General features: G+C 41.8%; 1 protein-coding gene across 1 annotated transcript in view; it reads right to left on the bottom strand.

Annotated features, from left to right (window-relative positions):
- Positions 1-8,576, bottom strand: part of cacna2d3a (calcium channel, voltage-dependent, alpha 2/delta subunit 3a) — a 146,166-nt gene extending 137,590 nt beyond the window's left edge. The window contains exons 1-2 of the mRNA XM_050065576.1: positions 8,075-8,576; positions 7,588-7,669 (exon numbers count right to left, since the gene is read on the bottom strand). Of these exons, the coding sequence (XP_049921533.1) occupies positions 7,588-7,669; positions 8,075-8,199 (207 nt within the window). The 5' untranslated portion in view covers positions 8,200-8,576. The remainder of the gene's footprint in view (positions 1-7,587; positions 7,670-8,074) is intronic.
- Between the last annotated feature and the right edge of the window lie 12,621 nt (positions 8,577-21,197).

Here is a 21,197-nt window from a genome sequence, read left to right as displayed (position 1 = left end):
TCTCTTTCTCTCTTACACACACACACACACCTCTCTATTCCCTCTCCCTCTACGAGCGGTGGAGGAATCAAATTTAGTAAGATCATGCTTTGGTCAATGAGAACAAGAGGGGGAGGGAGAGAGAAGCAGGAGAAGAGATGGGAGGGTTAGGGGAGGTTAGGGAAAGAGGGACAGTCATCAGTACACACCCCTACACACCCCCTTCCCTCACCTCATCGCCAGCCGTGCTGAACCAAACCTGACAGCTATTCAATTTTCCCAAAGCTAAATCTAATCTGCAGCCGTCTCCCCCTCACTGACACACTGTTACACTGGAACGCCTCAGCCATCACCCACCCTTGGCAGCAGATTGGCACCATCACACATACTTCCCCCTCTACTTCGACACAGACACACATACACAGATATACAAAGTCATCCATGGGGCAAGAAAGGCAAATAGAGGGCAAAAAGAGAAATAAGTAAAAGCGCTCTTCAAATGAGTCTAAAGAGCAAGTGACGGAGTTTGACCATAAGATTTTGAATTAATGGACCCAAAAAAATTACTTTTAAATACCTTAGCAGCTTAAAACTCAGGTTTCACCAAAGATGTAATATATTTTATTAACCTGGAGATGATCATGCTTTTGGTCATGTGTGCATTAGTGTATGTATTTGTCTGTCTGCAGCTAACTTCACATACTACTGGACCAAACAGCCAAATATTTTGTATGCACATTTATGACTGTATGCTCAACAACCTCTTGTGGTTGTGTTGATTCACAGTTGTTTAAAAATGTGTTTTATTGACTGTTTTATACCGTCATTGACCTCACTCTTAACCAGCTGGTTGGGTCTTCAACAAAATCTATGGATATATATAGAGAACTGTATCCAGTGTTGGAGGACGGGCCCCAAGTTTGACTTCCTGGGGATGTAGAATTAAACAGATCTTCCACATCACTGGGGCTGATAGAGCAAGCGCACTAGAGACTTTGCCAGCTGAGCATCTAATCTCTGCCCGTTGGGCCGTCTACCTACAGTTTGGACCTCTGATAACTTGGATGGGGATAAAATGATTTAGTCGTATGTTTCTTCTAGACTTTCAAAATGTTAGCAGGCCGAGTGGATGAAATCTCAATACTAAAACGAGTCCTTTTGTGATTTGATACTCAAAACGATGTATCCACTGATTAGCAGACGTCTCTTTCCTAATTTGAAGTCAATGAGAAAAAGTCTTTTTAGGCCCAATGGTATCGTGACAGACCCAGAAGTTGTAGTTACAATGTTTGGCCACTATGTCAAATTGGCTCCAAAATGCGGCACACTTCCTGGGGCCTTATCTTGTCTGTTGCAGGCCAAATTCTGGGCTTTGTCATGGCTCAAAAACTGAGATCCACAGAAAAGTCTGCAGCGTCTGCAGATTAATTTCATACCTGATATGTTATGATCCACTAAAGTCAGGCATGATACGAGATGAAAAAAAAAAAAGAACGTTTCCTTATCTTAGCCGCCATCTTGACTGTAAAGGAGGCGGAAGGGACAATTCCACCAGGCGCATCATCTAGAGTGGCCACGACCAGATCCGGGGGCCACCTGGTGAAGATCTGCACTCTACTGAGTACACTTTTCTAGTTTGTATAATTTCTTCCACCAGGGTGAAACAGCAGCTTGCTTACAGTGAAGTGCGCCATAGCCAGGATTTTAGAAATAATGATGCCACTAAAATTCCTCCAGCACAACCCCAACCCCCAGCGCATCTTTTTAGTAGCCACCAAAAATGTCTATGAAGTTTTCTAATAAGATATCTTTCCCTTTGTATAAAAACACTCCCAAACAATGACAGTATCATCCTAAAAATTAATTTGTGGGTTTATACATATATAAACTCAGATAAATAAAATGTGCACATTCCCCAAAACAATACTGTGGTCATGACATTGGTGCATCAATGTGTATGTACGCAATAATACACAGAAATCACTCTTGTATTGAGTTTATCAAAGTAACTTTAACAAATACATATAGCTAACATAAACGAAACATTTTCTTTCAGATTTCTTAAAAGGCCAATTTATATAACAATTAACAGACACTTAAAATGCATCTATTTCTATTTAACAGTGACACATGCATAATATTCAGAAATGAAAAAAGGAATGTTAAATCAAATAAAAACTTTAAGTACTGTTTAATATGAGCATTGAGTGGAAATTATTTTAAAAACTCATATCCGTGCACAGCAAGAATCATTCTTCCACTGTTGTCATCCGAATATGTAATTAATTTTAAATGAACGTGAAAAACTGAAATGCATAATCATTTCCACTTCTAAATTAGATAATTTGTCATGCTCTTAAATCTGGTTAGTGTGACTAAAATACATATTCAGAACAAAAATAGAAGGTTTTTTTTTCCCAACACAGACATACAACTGCCTTCTGTGGAAATATTAAATTATGCTTCTGTGAAACAGGTCTCATAGAGAGGTCTCTCCGATAGATTAAAACATATCACTGTTGTGTGTAAATCATTTAACTCACCGTGTATGACAGAACTCACTGATCTCTTAAGTTTATAAGATTCTCTCACAGCCCATTAGATACTGCTAAGTGAACTGGCATCAAGGGAAAAACATGTTGGTTTTTTGCACTAACCTGTGTGAAAGATGCTAAATCGAGTTTGACTGACAGAGTTTAAAACAAAAAATAAGTATATTTTGAAAAGGTGGCACTGTTTGGTTTTCATTTCCAGGTTTTTTTTTGTCTGTCAGTGATGATTTTGTATTGTGTTGAAATGCCACAAAAATATATTAAGTTTATTAAAGTAGAGAAAAAGAAAGCTAGTCATATCTATCTATCTATCTATCTATCTATCTATCTATATTTATAGATAGATATAAGCTGTATTTTTTTAATCACACACACATCACATTAATTAATTAATCACATTTTCATATATACCGCTGAAGACAGCCCAATATTTATATGCTCATAATTCTCCCCACCCCCCACCACCACCACCAAAAATACAGGGATTAAAAAAAATGCTGTTCTACAATAGACAACCAAGACCCACTGTTACTATAATCAGAAATAAACTTAACAAATAACCATTAACAGTACTAAGGCTTACGTCCTCTAGTTTAACGGTGTACTGCAGTCCTGATTGTAGTGTGTCCAAGTGGTGTTGCCGTACCCGAGCAGAACACGGCATATTCAGCAAATATTAATTCCTTTTTTTACGCTTTTATCAGATAGCCCACATGAAGTCTGAGTAAAGTGCCAATTATTTATGCTAAGTGTGTAATTTATGTAGACAGTAGTAGCTTTCATTTATTGCATATTCATATATTGTACTGCACAGCCGCAGTTGTTGTTCCTTATAAATAATATGAAATTCATTTTTTAAATTTTGTAATTCGGGGAGATCAAACCCTCGAGCAGATTTGGTCCGCCTAAATGTTGACTCCATGGCTACAGCCTTGATATATACAGTATATATACTTTTTTTTCTTGCTTTGTTAAGGCGCATAGTATTCAATATTTTGGCTAATGCTCATGCACTTATTTGATTTAAATCAGTTAGTGATAGCAAATATTTTGTCGCTAAAATTGATGATGTCTGGCCACATCAGTGTTGCTCTCCTCTTTCTCTCTGTACTCCATAAACCCAGCATGCGCTTGTTGTGCATCTCTGCCTCTTCACTTCACTGGACGCCTTCAATTCTGATATTTATTTTTCATCCACCACTTCTTTTTTAAGTAGCCACTTCACTTTGTCTTCCTTCGCTCATTCTTTAGGAATCCTGTCAGCATGTCAACATGTCAGTGGCTCGCCACACTGAGCTCTTTGGTAGTAAAGGAAAAAGGTATGGCGCACCACACATGCACACACACACTCCTTCCCCACCCAGGCAAATCGATTGCCAGCATACTCTTGTCACACATCATTACACCCTCCTATCATCCTGTGATCTTTTGCTGTGTATACCGTGCGGGTGTGTGTGTGTGTGTGATTGAGCATGCTATAAGTAGGTACGCACAAACTTTAACACACACACACACACGCTGCAAACACATACGGCCACTGCAAACAGCTTATGCTTTTAAAAACAGGAAAGCAGACGTGCGCGGATAACTTCCAGCGAGCCACTGTGGCGATCCCACAGAATGATCATTTGTCTTCTATCTTCCATTACCAAGAGGCTTGAAGTTATTTCAGCGTGGCATAATGTCCCACTACTTTGATTCCAGAGAGCCATAACATCAGTGAGGTGAAAACTAGTCCAGCCAACAACACACACACACACACACACATACACAGACGCAGACACAGCCATCACAGCCAGGCTGGCTCATATAGACAGGTTGCTCAATGATACATGAAATTAAAGATTTCAACAGAATAGCAGTGAAGAGGGTAAAACACACAGAGCTAATTCTAACTATCAGTGGGAGATGTTTAATGTGTCTCAGACAGAAGTCGGCTGTCCCTCGCACGGCTAGTGTACGCGGTATTGTGTACAGTGTCCTACGAGTGCGTGTGTTGTTTTTGTACATACAGTGGTTAAATACACTGCTAACGTCTGATCTGTGTAACGCACTGAAGGCATTATTGATCATGTTTATTTTTCTTCTTCAGGGAAACACAAGTGCACACACACACACATACACACATATGCCCTGACTTTTATAACCTTGAAATAAGAGCCGTTTCCGATGGATACAGGAAGTGGGCTGTGGCGTGGGGAGGGAGGGAGGGAGGACAGATCAGGACAGGAGAGGAGAGGAGAGGAAAGAGGAGACGGGGGGTCTGGATCAAAGGCCGATTATGGCCTAACCGGATTATTAAAAAATATACAAGGTTTTAAATTTGTTCTCTGAAAACAGCTTAATTTGAATGAAAGTCATTATTTTAAAATACTTAGATTCATATCATTTCTGCACCCTAGGTCCTTCGGTAAATTATGTTGTTTTCCAACTTAATAGTCACGCAATAATTGACTATTTCAAGTTGTGAATTCGCTCAAAATTGATCCTACAAACTTGTTTTTATTCTGACTAAAATTACTGAAAGCATCCATATGAATTATCTGTGAAAATATTAAATTAAGAGGCTAACGTATTTGGATTAGGGCTGTCACTCATTCGAAAACAAAACAGTCATTTATTGCACAATGTTCTGTTATTAATTACGATTAATCACACTTTGGCAGTTTTTGAGAACGTCTCTCATTCAAGATGATTACATTGGAAGTAAAATCAAGTCACAAATGAATGCGGAGTCAACACAAAAGAAGTATAAAATTCAAATTCGTGGCATTTTAACTTGAAACATAAAGTAAAAGCATGAGCCACAATAGGAGCAAAAGACAGAAGATAAAACCTGATGAGCGTTGTTCATTATGTTTCTTCTGTGGCTGCTTTACTGAAATTTATGTACTGTACTGATTAGATTTGTACATTGTCATCAGGCAGCTTTTAAATAGTTTATGCACCCACTTACTCTTCCACCTTTTTTCTTTCTTATTGTGTCAGCGAAAAACATAAAATGTGTTCAATGAATATGACCAAAATATAAATTTCAGGATATTTTTTATACGTTATATAATTTGTTTTGGCGGTGGCGGCACAAAACATTTTTTTTAAATAAAAGATACCATGATGTGATGTACATTCAAATAATGCCTTGTGTGTGTCTATTTATGCAGCACTCAGGTTGAGTTGCACGCATAGTGTATCTGTGTTTGTGTGTGAGAGGAGCTCAAGCAGAGGTATGGTTATTTCCAAGGGAGTTTTGTTACGCTAGGGTCAGAGAGATAACTGAAGAGAGACTGAGTCCATCTGTCCCCTGCCCAGGGGAAACAAATACACACACATATACACACACGTACACACAAGCCTTGGTCTTTTCTCCTCAGCACCGTCCCTCTCTCTATGTACAACAGTGTATATGCCACATTCTTTCTGCCTATTTAAAAGCATATGTGCCCTCGGGGGAATTGTGGACCCTCCTGAGCGTTCCTGGACAAGAGCTACTAGACTGACACACAATGAGGCACAACATACAGGACACTGTGACATGTTGCCAAAAGCCCGCGAGTGACTGCATGTGTGCATTTGTACACCCTGCACATCTGACAATGCCATGCGATCCAGCAAGTGGGCACGGTGAATAACGCTATACTTCCAACGTACCAGTTTGGTGTGAGAGATGCACTTTTCCCACAAAGAGGTCTCAAGTCTTTTCTTTGCTCAATTAACCCTGCGGCCTTCATTTGCATTTCATAAAGAGGTCGTCACTCTGTGGGAGGGTTATCTTCCTTTTTGAGGCGGAAAAAGATGAGAAGGGGAACATTTTTTATCCTATCAAAAAGATAACACCACTTCCTCTGGCTTCTGAGCGGCTGATGACATCCACGCTGTCGGCCCATATGTGTCTATGTGACTGTGCGTGTGAATATGCAGTGTGTGGTCGTGTGCATACATTTATGTGTGTGGGAGGGGCACTCATGTATAGGGTTCATGTGGAAGTTTATACGTCACATCAGATCATTAGTTTCGGTCTGTGTGACACCGAACTGAAGCCGCACACCACAGTGGGTCTCTGCATCCACCGGGGCCTCGAAGTGATGGCCCCAAGCTCAACATTGTGTCTGAGCGCCCGCTGAGAGGTTAGCTTCAGCTTGGCCCTTTATCCACCGGCTATCCATTAGCCCATTTTAACTCATGCTTCATCAACTGACCCTCCATTAGGAAAATTTGCATTCCATCAAACTCAAATCTTGCATTAATGCCACAAAGCAGAGTGGACGAGGGATGGAAACATATGGCAGAGAGGTACCAAAAGAGGTAAGGGGGTGTTAGAGATGTGAGGAGCTTTCAGTTGCTTGGCAAAAAAAAAATTGCGCTTTCTGAAGAGTATATTCGTGTGTGTGTGTGTGTGTGTGTGTGTGTGTGTATGCCTGTGTGTGTGTGAATGCATCTGCCAGAGAGGCTGTGAATTGGACACCCATTTAAAAAGGCACATGTTCCGAATAAGCTTTTAAATCTGTGCCTACCTAGTCGATATGCATTACCAATTCTCAAGTGGCTAAAAAGCACGGGTCCTGCAGTTTAAGAGATGAAGAGTGACATTTCTCTCAATTCAAAAATTACTCAATAGCAGTCATTTCGGCAGTCGTTTCCTCTCATAAGCTGGTCTTTTCACATCCACACGGCAATTTTAAAAGTCTCTCAGAAAGGTATATTTAAGCTTTTAAATAAACAGTTACTTTACCCACATATGACATCATACCAACTCCGCGAAAAAGAAAAAGAGTATTTGTAGTGCAGAGTGTGTCCCTGGATGTATTTACACCCTGGGATGGTGTAAATACTTTTTTAAAATAAAAAAATATATATTTCAAGGACAGGAAAGCTCCCTTTTTTAAAAGAAAACCTCTTCTCCTCTACCCAGTATTTTGCAAGAGTCAAACTGCCCACAAGAAAACCCTACTCGAGTTCAGTCATGTGGACATTTGAATAATACTTTAATTACTTAGGGTTTCAAAGTGTGCCTTCAATTTGACACCTTAAGTCCAATTCAGACAATAAACCCGCTCACCTTCTGCAGCAGCTGGGAGCCGGAGTACTTTGCTGAGATGGACTTCATCTCCCCACCAAACGCTGAAGCCCACAGCTTCACCCTGCAGACAGCACACACACACACGCATGGCACACACAGACAAGCAAGAAAGCAGAGACAGCTTTACAAAATACATTTATATAGTTCGCAAGTTAGATTAAGAATTAACACACTGATTAAGAAGTACTGACAAGTCTGCTGTTTGAAAGATTTTGCAAAAGCACTCATCTGCAAACCCTGCCAATTTTACATTTTATACTTGATGTAACATAACGAGGAAATTTGGATGCAAAAGAGGAGGCACACTCCTTACACACACTGTGAAACAGCAGTGGAAATCATTCAATAATAGGTCAGAATAACACATCAAATATTCTTTGTAGTCTCACAGACCTCGGGTATTTTCAATCAAGTGCTGCTTTAAAACTTGGAGATTCAAGTGATGCGTAAAAGAGCATCTACTTACACGGACGGAGGGATGCTTTGGTGGGTGCCTCCCACCTCAGTGACCCTGGTGTTTAGAGTTGAGAAAAGTAAAAGCAGACACGCACACCACGCACTGGGAACCACACAGTTTCGATCCACCCGCATCTTGGGCAAAAATACCCTCCCTACGCGCACAGAGCGAGTTTTGGGCTTATGCTGCCACCGTGGATTCCCCCCCACACACCTTCAGAGAATCCAAAAATGAAACAGGAAAAAGGGGGGAAAAGATGGAGGGAATCAAAAGTCACCTATGCTCACTGACTAGATCGTTCATGGCAATGGGATCAGCTGTTCTTGGTGCGGGACGCGGATGAGCGATGCGCCTTGGCAAACGGCAGGATCCTCAGCTGTGTGAGTTATCCAAAGTGCCGCGGTGTGGCCGCGCTGACCGGTGCGGTGCACACGGCTCTGCTGCCCGGCGGAAAGTCGAGCTCGACTCCTCCGGCGGGGAAAGTCCGCTCAGACGCTTTGTTTGACCGACCTCACCCGCAGAGAGCAGAGAGTGGAGGTTCAGGGGGAACCGGGGGGAGATCATCAAACGATGCAGCGCACAAGAGCACGCCTACTCCTCTTGACTGATGCGACTGCCTCCTCTCTCACTCCCTCTCTCCCTCTCCCACTTTCTCTCCTCCTTACTCTCAGGATCTGAGGACAGGCTCAGGATGCTGTTATTGTTGTTGTTGAATTACGCCATACTTCTGCCTCTCCCTCTCCCCCACTCATGGGCTCTAATACAGGGCTATAATGGCTAGCCTTTAGCTTTCATGTCAGATCAAGTCATGCACTGTATGCCCAGTTCACTGAAGCAGGAATTACTGCCAAAGTGCTGACGAAAGACAGAGAGGGTGAATAGAAAAGAAAGTGTGTGTGTGTGTGTGTGTGTGTGTGTGTAAGAAAGACACAGAGGGAAGTGGGGATGTGGAATTGTGTGTGTGTGTGTGTGTGTGTGTGTAAGAAAGACACAGAGGGAAGTGGGGATGTGGAATTAGGTGGAAGCAGGGAAGGACCACATGATAAGTCAGCGATGCTGCACAAAAGCATGTCAATGAAATGCACTATTTGCAGCAGCGATGTGGCACTGGCAGTGTGTGGGCATATGGGTTGTGAAAGAGGATGAGAACCTCCAGGCGACGGACCCCATGCGACGGATCGCGTTTCACACAGAGCTGGAAGGGATTCTGGCAAAGCACTGGAAGGGGGATCAACACGGACTGAACAGCCTATCTCTACCCCTGCAGAAGTGGTGCCCTGTTGATATGCAGGTCTTCCTCTTTCATACTAGAGGACTCACCTTTAACATATGTGGGTCAACCTCAATGTGAAACAGTTAGTCAAACCCACAAAACAGTCACAGTTCTTTCAGGCCTCTCAGAAGAGTCTTTACACCAACACATTCAGAAGTAGAGCCGGCAGCACATTATAGACTCTTCAGGTTTAAAGTGGAAGTAAATGTTGATTGGTCAATGACACCATCTGTGTTTAGACTGGCTCCTACAGGCCTCGCTTTCACTATAGTCTGTCTCCATTTATGGTACAAATGAAGTGTGTCAACCATTATGTAACCAAAACAAGATGATGATAGCGCTTTTGTTTTCCCTGGTAGGTATCCCCAGTTACCAAAGAGTATCACTGTAAGTTCTTTGCAGTTGTTATTCCCAGTAGCAGAAATGGCAGACGGTAAAACAACCAAAGCACCTGTGAAAACTCTAACCAGAAAAAGAAAAACAGCTCCGCTGCTAAGCTCAGAGAAAAACAAAAAGTGATCCAGTTGCATTTGCAATGGTGTCACCAACAATAATACCACTTGGAAACACTAGAGGGGTAAAAGTTGAAAGTTTGTCTGTTTTATTATATACATTCTTTTGCATATGAGTTATTGCTCTGATATGTACTGCTTTTCCTGTGACTTCCCTGCAGTTGTCAGTGCTTTTATGCTACTGGAAAAGCTCTGTGGTTTATCCAAACCAATCCGCATGGACCTAATTTGACCATTTAGTGATTATGAGATCATGAAGTTGTTGAAAAAGTGTAAAGTCTGTGTGAAGATCTGGGGTCACACACAAAACGAGTCCCGAAAGAGGTGCACACCACTTCCCACGCAAAAGTTGTGATCTATCAAATAGTAATGGGCAAAGCAGTACTTCAGATGTTACTGAATCACTAGAATCAGTTCATTAAAAAGATTCGTTCAAAAGATTTGTTCACCTAATTGTTCAGTGCTTGGCCCGAGGAGCCCGGATTGTGTACTGCGTAGTCCGACTCACTGAACTGATACACAGCTTAACTGCTGCTGCGTCTGCCCTGCACTGATGAGTCTCATTACTGGCCAGCCTAACGTTTTAAGTTTGTTTATCCGGAAACTAAATCTGTTAAAATAATGGGGAGGTGTGCGATTGTGTTCACGTGGCTTGACTCCTGGCTACATTAGCCGTTAGCTTGGAGAAAACGGTCCCTATGAAAGTGTATCACTGAGAAACAATGATTTGAATCACTCAGGGATCAGAGTTACGTCGTTCACCAAGTGATTCGTTCACCGAGTGATTCGTCACGCGGAAGGCAGTCCCTCCCTGCACCCTGGCTGCCTCGTGACTTGCGAGTGATTCATCGTTCGCACGGGCCTGCATGCCTGCTGCTGAGCTCAACTGAAACGAGAAATGAATGAATCAGTTCCGGAAGTGATTCAGTTCAGTACGTTCACTCAACAGATTCGTTCTTTTGAGCCATTCATTCGCAAATGACAGAACACTACTATAAAAACAAACTTGATGGGAGAAACTTTGACCCATGCTTACGAACATTTGGGAGACGAGAAATCGGCGACGCAGATGGTGAGGTGGAAGCCTGATTGTAGAAATTGTCGAATATTTTTTGCCATACGCCATTTTGGGCTTTTGTCTGGACGTACATTTTTAGGCCAGGGGTCTTATTTATAAGACCCCTGGCAGACTACATTAAAATGCATCAAATCTAAGTTGTAAAACAATGTCACAGTTGTTAAAAGTTGCTGCGTGATCCTTCTTAAGGTAAGTAGATAAAAATAAAACTCCTACTCAGCCAACCAAAACACTAATTGTTCACCTTACCATTGCCGATATACCTCAGCCCTTTACATTAGTACAGACAGATGTTTGCAGTTATTCAGCTTAACTAAACAAGTACTTATTGTGTGACTGTTACAGCATGATAGAAGGGAAATAGTTTGCCACTCCATGTGTGACAAACTGACATAAAACAACTGCTGCCAAACCATTATTTTGAAGATCTGGCACCCAATTTAGGGTGAAAAACCACTAAATTAGTATAAATTTGCAATTTTATGTCTGAGTTTCTTGCTATTTTAAGGAGAAAATGCTCCACACATACTCTGTCTTGCTAGAATTCTAGTGGTTTTAGGTTTTTGTTTTAAAAGCAACAACAAAGTAATGGCAAACTTGGGCAACGGGGCCGTGATTGTTGCTTGAATAAACAACATTTATACATGTAATAAGAGAAAAAGCTTTGACACTTATGGCATATCTACTTTCACGGTGTTTACCTTCTTGTTTCTGAACATCACTTCTTCCCTCTGTTTCTGTCTCAGCATGGTCACAGATTAGATAGTTCACCATCATCTCCCATATGGTAAAGAAATGGCATGCGCACGACATCCAGCATTTAAGACAGGTTTCCTAATTCCTGGTAACCTGCAAAAATAAAACAAAAATATCAGCTATGGTAGTTAGATCGATTTTTCTTTACTGAATGGAAGTTTTTATCCACAAGGTTAAAGTCTCCCCTGAGTTATTGTGTAGGAATTTCACTGAGCAAAGCTGGGCCATTTCACTTGACAGTACAATGTGGTCTGAATAATAGCAGCTACAATAAGTGGAGTGAATGGCCAAGTAAAAACCAACATAAAGTGCAGAATAAAGAAACATCTGTGCAGTTCAGTTAGAAAGTCTTTGGCATCAGGACTAAAGGGTGACAGGATATGGGTTAATTATTTATGTCTTCCCACATTCCTATGTGTTATTAACATCTTATCCTGGTCCTTTTGCTGTTGTCCCCTCCAGATGTCTTTCCTCTTCTTCTTGTGCCAATGACAGGTAATTTTTTACTATGCTGAGTAGTACAGAGCGTTCACACGAAAGACAGGACTAAGTATGGTAATTTTAAATCGAATGGACTAAACCTATAGCTGATATTCCCAATTTAAGTTGAGCTGTACATGCTGACATGGCTCCAAAGTAAACAAAAGTCCGATGATAATAAGGTTTTGCTACATAAATTCCTCAGGTTTGTAATCTTCTCCCATGGCTTCTTTCTTTCTGTCTGTCTCGCCCCTTTTGAGACAACACAATGCAATACCACTCATGTCCCATGGGAATCCATACACCGTCTCATTAGTCCCTCTTGATTCCAATCCATTGTTAAAATAGCTTCTAACCGTGACCGAAAGGACACAGTTTGGAGAGAGAATAACATTGTTCCAGTGATATTATTCATTGACATAAAAAAAATTATTAAATAAGTTCCGGTAAGTAGCCGGGAGCCGACCACTTTTCCTGCATAATTCCTAATGATGGATTCATGCACGTGAGCTGGAGGCATGTCTCAGGAGATTTTCTGGATGGATGGGGCGTTGAGGTAGGAGGCTAAAGTCTGGATTAGCAAGGGATTCTTTTACACACTAAAGTCAACCTTGAAACCAATGCGTAGCATGCAGTCCCCATGGGGATGAGATTATTAACATTGTGAGCGAGGCCTGACATTATTAGGGGATATGACCAAAATAACGCATTGATAGGTAGATTTATTAATGTATTCATAGATGATAAAGTCCTGCACACACACACACACACACTCACACATGCACACTTCATGTAAAAAAATGTGGGTGAAAATTAGTCATGGGTCACATCAGAGGAAAAAAAACATCAAAGACTAATGACCCAGTGCTCCTTTCCATCTTCACACACCCACGACCCCTCTTGTTTCTCCTCTATCCCTCCATTTCCTCAGTTGTGAATGCTGTAATCACACCTGATTTTAGAGAACAGAGTGTACCCAAGCTGGTGGTAACTGGGCTGTACCTGGCATTTCAGCAAAGAAAGAAACACTGACATTTTTGATGGTGCACTTCATTTTCCATCCAACAGTGACGGCTTTCCCTATGCCCCTCAAACATTACCTGCAGCTTTAAATGTGACGTGAGCCATTATCTTCATATCAATTTAATTTGGTACCACTTTTGAATTGTCCCTGGATGCTGGATGTCTGTTTTGTCATACTGACTTTAGATTTTCTTCTAATTCTGAGAAAGTGAAATTCTCATCTCTCGGTTATTCTTTATTTAAGGTCATATTAACATGCAGACAAGATTATGCTTCATGCCAAAGGAGGTGCTATTTCATGTGCACACTAAGTTGCAGTTCCTTGGGTGGCCAATTGAGGCTGGCTCCATAACCCATCAATCCCCTCTGACTCCCATGTTAAAATGCCCAACTTTGCAGGCCTGGTACAAAAATACGATTTTGGTCTCTAGCTAATTTCAACATTCATGACAACTTCACAGAGGTTGAATTTTCATACTACTCACCCATTTACATTTTATTTAGGTTTAAAGTTACGCATATTTAAGGGCAGGACCGCTTTAATGACAGGATGCCTGAGAGGCGTCAATACAGTCTATGAGTCAGATCCACCCCTCATTCGTCCACAGTTCCACCCTCTTGTCCAAATATGGTCTCTTCTGGCTCCAACAAAACAAGATGGCAACGGCCAAAATGCTGAACTTGAGGCTTCAAAACAGCAGTCTACGATCCAATGGGTGACATCAAGGTAGCTATGTCCATTATTTTATACAGTCTATGGTGCAAATGAGTGGATTATTAGAACTTGAGGGTCATTGCAAATGACAGCTGTCCCAACTGTTATATCTATGGTTCACAAAATTGAGCTCACAGCCCAGCTACATCAGCTGATCTCAAGCAGCCCAATAAAGCAGCTGATTGATCACGATTCCTCTCTATGCAACCTATTAGCAAATCTCATTCAGGGCACCCTATCTAAACTGCTCTCGCCTGCCTACTGTAGCTGCTTCCTCTGCAAGCCGCTTTGCAACCTGCCTCCACCCCAGCTCCTCCTTTTCATGTTGTGTCCGACTTATCAATGTCATTTCTGTTTGTCATTGATGCTGCTCTGTTCTGTTTCCAGGGGCTCTTTGCTGCTGTTCTCCCTGCCTGTACACGCATGGAAGGGCACGGAGGTTTGCTCTCTCTGCCTAAGGCTTTTTTCGTTTGCACGTGGAAAGGCAGAGAGGTGTGCTCTCTCTGCCTTAATGCTGTCCAGGCCCCAGAGGCCATACTGCCAAATATAATACTACAAATGGAAATAAAGTTTTCTTTGAGTGTTCCTAACTGAACTAATATAATACTGATATTACTAGAAGATGATAGTTTCTCGCTAAGAAAAAAAATGTCTTAAAAAGAATATATATAATGACATAAAACTGAACAATGGGAGAGCTTCATCACTACAGCTGTGTTTCCTTTTCTGATGTCCCTAGTTTGACCTAAGGCCTACCAGCAATGCTGTATTACTAGCAGCTCATTAGTACCAAGGTCGATTCTGCATACCACTACAGGATAAAGAATCAGTGGGAAAGAGAAGGCATACTGGCATGACTGAACTGGATATGCTGATGCTTCAATGAGCATATAAAGTAGGAGTTTTACCATGCTCCCCAAATATGTAGTTTGTTTTTACTGGACTACTGTCAACAATCTTACGCCCTGACAATTTTAGTATAATACCAACATTTAGGTGGGATGTTAGCACCAGTGACCTTGGCCGTAATGATAACACACAGGACTTTTAAAGACATTGCACTTTTGACAGATCTGATCAAACTGAGAGTTGTTTCCAACTGTGGTCATAATAACAAGACATCTGCCACTATCCTATCCCTCAGGTCGAAATCAGTCCCTATTAGACACATAGGGCTGTTAGGGATTTTACACCTGGTGCAAAGCGGCGCACAGTGCAGTGCAACTGTTGTCGCTAGTTTTAGACTGTCACAGTCGACATTTTCACAGCCAGTGCCCACCCATCTGTGCACCTATGGGTCTGTAGATCTTAAAATGAGGTGTGGTCTGGCTCATTGTTGGCACATGGCTATTTTGAGGCAGCAGAAGGTGACTGCCTATGTAGGTACATCTTATCTTAGATTTACCCTTAAGTAGCACCACTGAGTTTAGACCAGATATTTGTTGGTCAATGGGGCAGTATTGTTTCTGCTATTCAAAGGGCGAATCTCAGATAAGATGCGCTTACATAGGCAGTTTCACGACACACGTACACCCTGCTTGTTATACACACACAGACGCACAGATTGGTTGCGGGTGGTTGAAATAAGACATCATTAATGAGGAAAATATTAATTACATTCTCTAAAATGTGAACATTGCAGAAAAGAGATGAGCTCCAGACTCCCCATTAAGAGAGATGCTTTGTGCATTTACACATGAAGATGAGACGAGTGACTTAATTATTTCAGAAGCGAGAATTTTAGTTGTTTCCTCTGTCAGGTTTATAACTACAGTTTTCAGTTTTGCTGCTTAACTGTTCCACAGTTTGCTGCAGTGACGTTACTCCTCTTACTGCATTACTCTCCACGGACAACCACTCGCTTCTCCAATTTGCTGAATCTGCCATGTAAATAGCAATGCACCTTTAAAGGGAATGGGATATGACACTCTGATTGGTTGTATTACACCCAAAACACACCTATGATTAGTTGAGGGACTAAATACAACCCCTTTGCGCCTTACTTTGCACCCTGATTATGTGCCGTTCAACTAGCATAAGTGGTTAGACAAGCCTTACATGCACTAGCACGGTGCGCTTTGGACCATGTGCTTTAGATCACTTATCATCTACTCTATGTACTAAATCATGGGATGAGGGAATGGAAAGCATCTCTGTCCAGGCTGGTTTGTATTTACACTAGAAGGCGGGTAGGCGGGAGGTTCTGTCTGAGTGTGAGCATCGATGTTCTTATCCGTATAGACAGTGATGGCCTTGGTCCCATTAGTGCTTAGGAATTTCAAAGCACACCATAAATAATTCTTTGTTACCAGGCTCAGAACTCACCTTGCTCCAGAAATACCTCCCTTAATTCAATTAATAATGAGATGCCAAAGACTTTCCTCCATCAGCACTGGCAGAGAAACAGACGACTGTATTTGATGAGATGGAACACAGGTGCCTGTGGAATATGCACTGTCATGGATCAAAATATCCACCGCATGCAAGATTCATGGGCTCGGAAAACAAGGACAAACCGCACTGAGCTTTGCCACGACGAACAGCAGGGGGCGATGGTAGGCTCGATGCGAGAGGGGTGAGCTCATGCCTCGTGTGTCACCTGCGAAATCAGGACAGGGAAAATGAATGACAACTGGGCTTTCCTCTCTTACTGGAAACTGTGTCCCTGAATTAAACATTTGATCTCTAATGTTGGAAAAAGGCTGAGCGCGCTTGTACGAGTAAAGTTCTTTGAAAAGAAATGTTCAAGCAGATGGAAAGTAAATGAAAGCCTTTCGGGAGAAATCCTTTTCAATAGTGGCTGTCAACATACAGTACACTGGGCTGAATAGATGATTAAAAAGCTTATGCACAGAGATTGACTTGGGCTCCTCCGGTGCTGGTGAAAGGTAGCCTAATTTTCCAGACTGGCATCTCTTCTTTAGAAAATTGCTGTGGATGTTTGGATGCCATTTTAACACATTTAAAAAGCGCGAGAAAGGCTTTCCCTACAGGGTACCATTCAGTCAAATTTGGGGAGCTTCTCTTTATTATACAAAAAATCTAAAATCTAGACTTTAGAGATGCTTCATAACCTAATCCAGAAAGAAGATGTACTATATAAATGCATATAAAATAGATTTTACTTTGTAAGATGGAAAGCAGCAGTGAGTGGTAAAAGTTCAGAAATTCCTCCTTGGATAAACGGTGCAAGAGACTATCTATCATGGCTTATGTTCTCATTTCCTCTAAAATCTTCACCTGAGAATATCTGCATAGCTGGCCTCAGGCATAAGCAGAATACAGTTAGCAGCTGCTTAGGGCCCCAAAGCCTCCAGGAGCAGATTATAAACTTGAAGTTCTCCATTCAGTTTTTTTTTTTTTTTTTAAATAATTAAGGCATTTAAATTAATTATGTTTTTTACTGTTTAATGTTTGCACTTTAGTGAACTTTACTCAACAGATCCTCTTCAGTCTAGACCGGAAACTTTAGAGTATTTTGATGAAAAAATGTGATGGTGCCTTCAAGCCGTGTAGCTGTTAAAGAGGCACTTACTCAAACAGTCCATGTATCTTAAAGGTATGCTATGCAGGATTGTCGGTAACTGTTTGTAAACACACTTACCAGTGAAACAGGAAGAAAAAGCCAACAGCAGATTCACTCTCATTTGGCGTTTCGCCTCACTGTGTTTGCGCTTTTTCGGCACTGTGTCTTGGATGCCTGTTGCTTACAGTCTGGCACCTGGTCGCTATCTTTTTAGAATGCCCTGACCTCACCCGAGCCCTGTGGGGATATACACCCCTAAACGTTCTGAACACAGAAAATTAAAAAAAAGACAGATAAAAGGAAAATACAGGCAGAGGGCAGATAAATACAGGGCCACGCACTTCTAGTGGGTTATAAGTGTTGATTGTAAAACATTATTTCTGTATGAGTATATACATTGATTTTTAGTGTAATGATTTTAAGAGTAATCTTTAAAGGTTTTATATATGAGATTATGAATGTTAGCATAGCAGCGGTTGTGTAGTGGTAGCTGATGAGGTGGGTGTAAGTAGATGGCTGGGTTACTAAGGAAGAAGTGGGTATAGAGAATGAAGTCACACTCCATCTGTGTGTGCTGTAATCCAAGTTTCCCTGTTCATTGTTGTGGTAGACAGACCGGCTGTACATGCAGGTTAGTGTGTGTGTGAGTCCCTGTGTGTGTATCCTTCAAGCCAGCTAATTTCTACCGATAGTGTTGTTGTGGAAGTGTAACACCAGATGTTCAGTTCCCTCTAGGTTAACACTGTTAGGCCTCATTTACAGGCGCGTTGCACAGCGGCCGCTGCTGTCCTGTCAAAATACAAACCACACCCAAACAGTTGTTGGTGGTAGTGCACCATGTTTGCAAATCTCCAATAAACCCCAAAGAAGAAGAAGTGTTTGGACCCAAAGCCCAGGGTAGACAGGTTTGTGCGCCAGTGATTATTCCAGTGCTTCGAGAATTAATATTTAGCAATACAAATGGGTAAGTACATGAAACATGTGCCTGTCAGGTCTCACTTGGTCATGGGGGAGATGTCTACGGTGGCCGAGAGAGGTCACAACACACGCAAACTTGTGTTTTTTGTTGAATACCGTGACCATTCGCTCACGACTCGCGCAAAAAATCAGTGTCTTCTATTTTCGAGCTTGCTTGCGAAAGCAGCGCAACTCGAGCAGCGCGTAGAACGGATGCGGTGTGAATGCTCTCATCTGTTACCATGCTCGCCGAAATGAAAACACAAGTAAACAGTGACTGTTCGCGAGCGCTACGCAAATGCATTGCTTGCGGTGTAAATGAGGCCTTAGTGCTGTTAGCACCGTTAGCGTGGCTGGCACTGCTAGTGACTGCCATTTCAGCTCTGTAAACTCCATTTTTGTTTGTGGCATCAGAGGGGAGAGCCATGTGCAGGCAATCCCGGTTCAGACTCTGAATGTCAGATATAGCACCTTTAAAGTTGCCAATAACAACAAGGGAGTTTGAGATATTATTCTAAAGACATACCCTATTAAAAAGTGAAAAAAAAAACCCGAATGTATCTTTCTTGTATGTCACTGTATGAATAAATATCTGACAAATGCGTCCAACATTGCTGTACAGATGAAATTAACCAGTAAGTAAGTCAAACTAAAGACAAGCCTCCGTACAGGAGACAGACCAGGTGGAGACACAGACCTGCACAGTGTACTGCATCTGGTGTCTTCTGACAAGCAGTCAATAGTGAAAAAAAGAAACAGCTTGTTCAGCAAAAGAAAGGAGTAGGAAATGAAGAGGGGAAGACATCCTGTGAAAAGCAGGAGGAGGAGAAGAGAGCGAAATGAGTGCTTCAGGCTTTCTTAAAGGACACCAAAGATTAAGTTGTCATCGAAAAATCTACAGAATGGGATGCATATTAGTGAACATAATTGTGTTTAAAAGCAATTATACACCAGTCATTTCCTTTTTTCAGAGATAAGAATCAGAACATTGAGCCATTTATGAAAGAGAAATGGCTGCGAGTCCAATAACGGCCAAGGGAACTGTGATACTGGTCACCCACACTGTGCAGTAGTTGACAAAGAACATAATGAAACCAAGAAATATTGGCATGTTATTTTATTATGACTCAATGTAATCTGTGCGCCTTTTATGTGAATCAAAACGTATTGTCTTTTAGACCATAATTGTATTATTACCTGTGAACCATACTGAACAGAAAGAGAGGATGTTTGGCAAACAATCACACTGACCATGACCTTCATGTACAGTGTTGTAGCGGTGACCGGATAGTTCCACACCACCAAACTGTGTGGCAGCTACAAGAACCTCAATTAGCCAAGTAATTAGGTCATATATCAAAACAATGAAGCGCCTGGGTGAGGAGGGACAGAGATGGTCGGAGAGGAGATGAAAGAAGCAGAAGAGAAAGAGGGTGAATAGAGTTTAACAAGGAAAGGGGAAAACAAGGACGTACAGGGAGAGGGAAAAAATGACGGAGCTGGAGAACGTAAGTGAAAGGAAGACACGGAGAGAGCATGGAAGAGACAGGAGGAAGCCACGTGCTGTTAAAAGGCTAAAGCATAAATGGGAGAAACAAGAAGGTGCTACAGACAAGACAGGCCAGCAAATTGAAAGCAACTGGAGCATGGTATGACAGAGGTAGGGAGATCTGTCAGGACATATAATCTGGTGTTTGGAGTGTGCCTTGTTGGAAATCAGCGAGTCTCATTCTGGTGACAAATCAGCACTTGAAATGCAAGAGTCAGGCTGACTTCTCAGCTGTCTCACGGCGCACAAAGATAACCACCTAAAATTATTTTGCACATATTTTTACATGACTTTTTAAATGTCAGGCAATATCGCACTACTCATCTGTTTTTCCTGTCATTAAAAACTGCAGTTAGAGAATCAATGACAGTGATGTCAGCGTGTCACTTCCTGAATATGATGTGTTTGTGTATGTATGTATGCATGATCATCTATCCAGTCTGTCTTTTTTTCCCTTTTCTCGAAACTGTCATGTCTGCACTGCTGGTCTCCTGTGGGCCAGAGCATCACATAGCTAACACTTAACACGGTGTCCTCACACTGGGGTTGTGTTCATATGCGGTAGGTAAACAAACAGAAAGCAGGGATTGTGCTGTGTGTGTGTGAGAGAGAGATATACTCGCACACACACACACATCTTCTTAAACGACAGTAATACTAAAAGCACTATGACAACATGCATAATTAAAGGCACGCCACCTAAAAATAGAAGGGTGGGAAACGGAGAGTATGGAAACAAGAGATGAGTGAGAAATGAGAGAAAGACAGAGGGAGGTAACGGAGAGCTGAGGAATGTCCACAGCAATAACAAAGCAGGAGGAAAAAAATCCAGTGCACACACCGTGTGGGTAGTCTGACTTTTGCATTAGGGAGTAAACTTGTCAATTTTCTTTTCCATCTTCAAACAAACAGTGTGAAATGACTCAAGCAGCTGTCTGATTGCCCGAAAGAAAAGACTTGATGGGAGAGGTGGCTTCATTATGTGGAGGGATAACAGGCAGCCGGCAAAGACGTCTGTGATATTTGCATTATTTTGTGTGGCAGATTAAAAATGGCGCTAAAGTGCTCTACATTCACAACATGTTCGCGATTGATTTGCCCAAAGCATGCCATTCCATTTTACATTCCCCAGCCACTTCAATTAAAGAAAAAAAACACCTTGCTGTTACAAGTCCTCTCCTTACCCCCATTATTCTCTGTCTAGCCTTTATTTTCCCCCGCCCTCCCATCATCAGCTTATTTCAGATATGCAATCTCCTTTTT

The sequence above is a fragment of the Epinephelus moara genome, chromosome 16 (assembly GCF_006386435.1).
Source record: "Epinephelus moara isolate mb chromosome 16, YSFRI_EMoa_1.0, whole genome shotgun sequence".
In the NCBI taxonomy this organism is placed as follows: domain Eukaryota; kingdom Metazoa; phylum Chordata; class Actinopteri; order Perciformes; family Serranidae; genus Epinephelus; species Epinephelus moara.
This window is presented reverse-complemented; position numbering and strand designations above follow the sequence as displayed.